At 46.1% G+C, this 6,929-nt stretch overlaps 1 protein-coding gene across 1 annotated transcript; it reads right to left on the bottom strand.

Annotated features, from left to right (window-relative positions):
* Window positions 1-1,896: 1,896 nt before the first annotated feature.
* On the bottom strand, window positions 1,897-5,763 carry LOC148202949 (uncharacterized). The gene has a single exon (XM_088110345.1). The coding sequence runs from the start codon at window positions 5,506-5,508 to the stop codon at window positions 1,975-1,977; it is 3,534 nt and encodes a 1,177-aa protein (XP_087966471.1). The 5' UTR covers window positions 5,509-5,763; the 3' UTR covers window positions 1,897-1,974.
* Between the last annotated feature and the right edge of the window lie 1,166 nt (window positions 5,764-6,929).

Raw genomic sequence — 6,929 nt, 5'->3', positions numbered from 1 at the left:
GAGGTAGGTACTGACGCTCTGGAGAGATGAGAACTGCCCCTATGCCATGCCCCATCACATTCGAGGCTCCATCGAATAATAATGTCCACGTTTCTTCGTCTCGGTTTTTTCTACCTTCTTCGAATAGAGCCATGATATCTTCATCGGGAAATTCGGGCTGCATTGGCTGATAATCGCTGATGGGTTGATGAGCCAGGTATTCTGCTAACGCACTCCCCTTGACGGATTTCTGAGTAACATACACGATGTCATATTCTGACAATAGCATTTGCCACCGAGCTATCCTTCCAGTAAGGGCAGGCTTTTCAAAAATGAACTTGATAGGGTCCACCTTGGATATCAACCAGGTTGAGTGACTCAACATGTATTGCCTTAAGCGATGAGCAGCCCACGCCAATGCACAACAAGTTCGTTCTAATGACGAATACCTTTGTTCGCAGTCTGTGAATTTCTTGCTCAAGTAGTATATGGCGTGCTCTTTCTTCCCAGCTTCATCGTGTTGACCCAACACACAACCCATCGACTTATCCAACACAGTCAAATACAAAATAAGTGGTCTTCCTGGCTCAGGTGGACGTAACACGGGAGGGTCTTGCAGGTATCGTTTGATTTTTTCAAAAGCGGCTTGACAGTCCTCGTTCCAAACCACAGCTTGATCCTTTCGTAACAACTTGAACATTGGTTCACACGTAGCGGTTAATTGGGAGATGAATCTAGCAATGTAGTTCAGTCTACCCAAAAAACCTCGAACCTCCTTTTCTGTTCTAGGCGCAGGCATTTCTATTATCGCTCGCGCCTTATCAGGATCCACTTCTATCCCCTTTTGGCTAACCACAAAACCCAACAATTTCCCAGATTTCACTCCAAACGTGCATTTGGCGGGGTTTAACCTGAGTTTATACTTTCTCAATCTCTCAAATAATTTTTTCAAGTTGAGAACGTGCTCTTCTTCCGATTCAGACTTTGCAATCATGTCATCCACGTAAACTTCGATTTCCTTGTGCATCATGTCATGAAAGAGTGCCACCATCGCCCTTTGATATGTTGCCCCGGCATTCTTGAGCCCAAAGGACATCACCTTATAACAAAAAGTTCCCCACAGCGTGATAAAGGTTGTCTTTTCCATATCTTCTGGCGCCATTTTGATCTGATTATATCCTGAGAAACCATCCATGAATGAAAATAGCGAAAACTTGGCTGTGTTATCGACTAGAGTGTCGATGTGCGGTAGTGGGAAATTGTCTTTTGGACTTGCACGATTCAAATCACGGTAGTCAACGCACATTCGAACTTTACCATCTTTCTTGGGTACTGGTACGATATTCGCCACCCATTGTGGGTATTTCGCCACAGCCAAAAATCCTGCATCAAATTGTTTCTGCACCTCTTCCTTGATTTTCAAAGACATCTCAGGCTTCATTCTCCTTAGTTTCTGTTTGACCGGGAGGCATTCCGGCTTAAGAGGGAGTTTATGCTGCACGATATCGGTATCCAAACCGGGCATATCATTGTACGACCAAGCAAACACGTCCTTAAATTCCTTCAATAGGACACGCAACCTTTCTCTTATTTCCTCTTTCATGGTTGTGCCGATCTTGACTTCTTTTATCTCGTCTTTCTCACCCAAGTTGAGTATTTCGACATCTTCCTGATAGGGTTTTATTTCTTTAGACTCTTGTTCCACTAACCTCATTAGTTCTGGAGAGGGTTCCGAACCATCTTCATAATCATCTTCCGTATCATCGACAGGGTGCTCCAGATTAGGGATATCAACATTGTTATTTTCAAAATATTCATTGTCATATCTGCATTATTTAAGTTTTTGAAAAAAGAATAAATAAACAAAAAAACGATGGAGGAGGCTAAATGAGGATAAACACGATTCAAATATCACACTGAAAGCAAAATAAAAGCGTCAACCCGTAAGTCAGGAATCCTAAAGCCCCGGGTAAAGCGATAGGATCAATTAATATATTACATTTCGTTCGAATTAAACATCACAGGTAAATCCACAGTCTTCCAATTGCTGAGCCGCGCATCTGGTGAGCAAGCCCACACGAAGTTCGAGCTTTCAGATCCATCTTCCTCTTCCAAGACCGCTATAAGGCTAGTGTTCACCCATCCAGCGCTGCGAAAACTCTCCTTGATATCACAAATGTGAATCTTCCTCGTCCTTGGTTCCCGTCGTTCTATCCGAGCCAGACTACGCTCCCTCCTTTCCTCGATCAGCCTCTTCTTATCCCCCTTGCTGGGCTTGTACCCTAGGCCATACCTATTTTTGTTCTCGACCACCTCTAATGGGAATGTCTGCCCCTGTCCGTGCTTGCCTAAACCGCTCCCGTACTTATAGCCTTCTTTCAGCATGACCTTGGCCGCCATGATAGAGGCACATGACAGATATGGGTTTACTGGAAATGGTTCCACATAGGTATTTCCCACGATCTCCAATGATTGGAAAGCTGTCTCGAGAGCTTCCTCGGCTGCTTCTATATAACGGGCAGAGGATGGCCCACTCACAAGGAGATCCTCCTCTCCAGAAATTATCACTAGCTTATCTCCCATGACATATTTCAGTTTCTGGTGCAGTGTGGAAGGTACAACTCCCGCAGAATGGATCCACGGGCGACCCAATAAACAACTATAGGCTGGGAGGATATCCATGACCTGGAAGGTTATTTGAAACACACATGGGCCAATCTGGACCGGCAACTCTATTTCGCCCATGACTTCCCTCTTGCTGCCGTCAAACGCCCTCACAATCATTGAGCTTGGCCTCATATGCATTCCGTCACAGGGTAGCTTCTCCAATGTTGACTTTGGCATGACGTTCAAAGAGGAGCCATTGTCCACCAAGACACGCGCTATGACGTGATCCAGACATTTCACAGAGACATGAAGAGCCTTGTTATGCCCCCTGCCTTCAATAGGTATCTCCTCATCGGTAAAGGTGAGGTAATTGTTAGCAACGATATTGCCAACAATGCCCTCAAACTTGTTCAGAGAAATACCTTGCTCCACATGGGCCTCACTAAGTATCTTCATTAACAACTTCCTGTGAGATGCAGAATGCATGAGCAGTTCTAGCAAGGAGATTCGGGCAGGCATGCGGTTTAGCTGTTCCACCACCTTGTACTCGCTCTGTTGTATGAACTTTAAAAACTCGCAAGCCTCTTCTTCGGATATCTCTCTCTTCTCTCCTTCGTCAGGGGTCTCTTTTTCTTGTACACCCTTCCCTTTCAAGAACTCCTTAGCTTTTGCGGTCATTGTTGCTTCCTTATTGTTGGCTCCCTCTCTTGTCAGCTCTGGTGGTGTAAAGATTCGACCACTTCTCGTCATCCCCCCGATGCCTGATATGTTTTCAATGGCCGGGTCAGCACCCTTCCCTTCTCCTAACGCAAATGCCCCATATCTCCAAGGGACAGCTTTCTCATTTTTGTAAGGAAAGGGGGATGGGACACAGATAACCACCGACGGTTTTTCTTCAATCATCGGTGCAGGAGTGGTTCTACTGAAACGTATCACCAGCGGTTCCGGTAGAGTTACATCAGATTCCCCACCAGTTTGTGCAAACACTTCTTCCTCTTTATCCTCGCGGCATACTTGCATCAAATTTCTGTCAAGCAGGTCTTGCAGAATATCTTCTAATTCAACACACTCTTCAATAGAGTGCTCAGCATCTGGATGAAGTGCACATGATGTACCCATATCATAATCACCTTTCACTAGGCCCACTTTTAACAACGCCTCGAAAATAAACCTCCTAGAACTCCGGATTTCACTCACATCCCTTATCAACTCCTGTTTTCGGGCCTCGATGGCGTTCGTCGAGGTACTCCCATGCCCGGACAATGGGTTATCCTCGATGCTAGGCTTATCTTCTTGAAACTTTAGCCAACCAGAGTCGATTAGAGCCTGTATCTTATACTTGAAAGCCACACACCGCTCGGTTGAGTGACCAATGCCTCCTCCATGGTAACTACACTTGGCATCTGCATCATAACCCCTTGGGTATGGAGGTTGTACAGGCTTCATCGGGCAAATGGCAACCAAACCCTTTTTTACAAGTTGAGGCAACAACTCCGTGTAAGTCATAGGGATGGGGGTGAAATTAACAAATTGATTCTTTCTCGGGTTGGTGTTTTGACCCGCATTGATATTTGGACCCGCGTTTGCCCCGGCCCTCCACGCTTCAGTTGGGACTCGCGGTGGTTGATAATACCCTTGTTGTTGTTGTGGCCTAGTTTGATGATCGAACGAGGCGTTAGCTGCATAGGGGGGTTGGCCTAAGTATGGTCGATAACCATGAGTGGGAGCCTGACCTCTCCACGCAGGCATTATCGAGGCTGCATGCACCTCCCCTTCCTTCTTCTTTCCCGGATTGAAACCGGGTTGTTTGTAGTTTGTAGCTGCGGGCGGGCCATACACAATTTTCCCGTTTTTCAGCCCAATTTCTATCCTTTCGCCAATTATGATGACATCCGCGAAATTGACGGACACGTTTCCCACCATATGTTCATAAAACGGCGGCTGAAGAGTATTTACAAACATTGCCACCATCTCTTTGTCAAACAAAGGTGGCTCAACTTGCGCGGCCAATTCTCTCCACCGTTGGGCATATTCCTTGAAAGTTTCATTGTCTCTCTTCCCCATATTTTGCAACTGCAGACGGTCCGGTGCAACATGCGTGTTGTATACGTATTGTTTCACAAAAGCGTCAGCTAGATCCGCCCAACAACGAATTCTAGAGGGCTCTAAATGGGTATACCAGTTTAACGCCACCCCAGCCAAACTGTCTTGGAAAATGTGGATGAGTAGCGGGTCATCATAGGCGTACGCAGCCATCTTTCTACAATACATGGTCAGATGGCTTTTAGGGCATGTACTACCCTTGTACTTCTCAAACTCCGGCACCTTGAACTTATGCGGTATTTTCACACCAGGGGCCAAGCTTAGTCTTGCAACATCTCCAAAGCCGTAGCTTTCCACCCCCTCAATGGCCCTCAATCTTTCCTCAAGAATCTCCAGCCTGCCTTTAGCTCCTTCAAGGTCACTGATTCTCCCATGCACTGCGGTTTGCGATGCGGCCCTAGCTGAAGATTCATGATTAGCGACCACGTACGGCATTGCAGTTACTCGTGTCCCTTCAACTGTGTTTGTTTCGTTCCCTTGTGCACTCACCATGGGAGCTGACACGGAGATGGGTCCCTGAGTGCCGATTGGCGGTACATTGACAGTTGTGGGAAAGGCGAAAGATGCATGCTCTGTTTCTAAGTATTCTCCTACGGGAGGAGTGTAACCTGGGGGTAACCCATATGGCGGGAAAGGTATCGATTGGCTGGCGGTGTTCAACAACGGCGGATAAAAATGGGCATTTCCTCCGATCTGTGCGGACGAAGACTCTGCAGTAGTCTTCAAGGATTCAAGGGCAGCCAAGATCTGGCCAACCTGGTCTTTCAACTGGCTAACTTCGGCTTTGATGGATTCTTGCGACTCCTCCCAGCTTTCCATTATCCTTGAATTGGCTCGAGTCCTGTAGGGATGTCGCGGAAAATTGGCCGTTGTTTTCCTCACTTGTACTGTTTTATTATTTGATTAACTTTAAATTAGATGAGAACGAAATAAAGAAAACATGATGCATGTTGGTAACAGGTGGAAATCACAAGATCGCGATGACATTACTGATGGAAATCAATACAAGTTGATACCAGACAAACCTTCCATATCTTTCATCAAAATACTCAGTTCAATACATCGCATAAAGAAAACGAGACACAAGGATCTCAAAATACATCACGCTCGAGCTCGAGCGATAAAGGATTTCATCTCGCCTACCAACCATTTACAATGATTAACAAAAAGTTTTATCTCTTCCGGCGGGCTATAAAAATGAATACTCGCTTCGGCGTCCAACACCATCTTGGGGATGTCTTCAATTGCTTCGTTTGCCAAGGCCGCCAATTGGGAGAAACTTTCCTTCCAATGTCTCACAACCACTTCTTGCTCGGCGATGTGATCCTCCATTCGCTTTATCAAAGCCTGATGCCTTTCTTCGAACTCCGTCGACCTCCACCTTTCCTCTTGCTCCTCAATGTACTCCTCCATTTGTTTTATCATGGTTCGATGCTCTTCTTCTGCTTCTGCTAGCTTCCAACGCTCCTGGCTCATATCTGACTCAAAAGACACGGCCATTTCTTTCATCTCGTGCCCCGCTTTTTCTACCTGAACCTGCGCTTCTCTTAGTCTTTTCAGGGCCTCTCGCTTATCTCTTTTGGCTTCTTCGTAGAGGTGCTTCCACTGTTTTCCCTCTTCTAACGCCGCATTCTTCTCCTTCACTCTCATGGCGAGCTCCTTGCTTGCAGCTGCAAGATCTTGTTTCAGTCGGAATGTATAATCTCTTTCGGCTTTCTGACTTCTGACAATTTCTTCATAGGCCTGTGCTTTTTCTTCTTTATCATTCCTCATATCAACGAAATCGTTGCGCGCAGCTTGTAATTCCTTTCTCAACCTAGCATTCTTCTCCCTCAGTTTTTCCATCTCTATTTTCAACCCCTTCACCTCTTCGCTCTCTAGGTCTTGGGAGGACCCTTCATCAACTGGCTGATCGCTGATTGGCTTGAAAGGCAGTTTGACTTCCTTTACCCTTTCCAGGATCCAGGTATGATAACTAACTTTGTCGTCCACCACTCCCAACCTTAAATCCTTTTCAGCTCGCATAACGTTTTCCCAAGCACTTCTAACTTTCCTCAACGTTTCGGTGAGGTGCCCATCCTCATAATAGACGAACAATGTCGTAAGGTAGTCCGGTGAAGGTGCCCCTTTCATGGGATTTCCGAATTGCCTTTGAACCAAGACAGGGTTATAATTGATGCAATATCGGGTACCTATGAGGGGTACATTGGGAAAGTTGCCACAATGATGGATGGAGGGCT

This window comes from Vigna umbellata, chromosome 3 (genome assembly GCF_029865625.1).
Source record: "Vigna umbellata cultivar VRB3 chromosome 3, Vumbellata_1.0, whole genome shotgun sequence".
Lineage (NCBI taxonomy): Eukaryota > Viridiplantae > Streptophyta > Magnoliopsida > Fabales > Fabaceae > Vigna > Vigna umbellata.
This window is presented reverse-complemented; position numbering and strand designations above follow the sequence as displayed.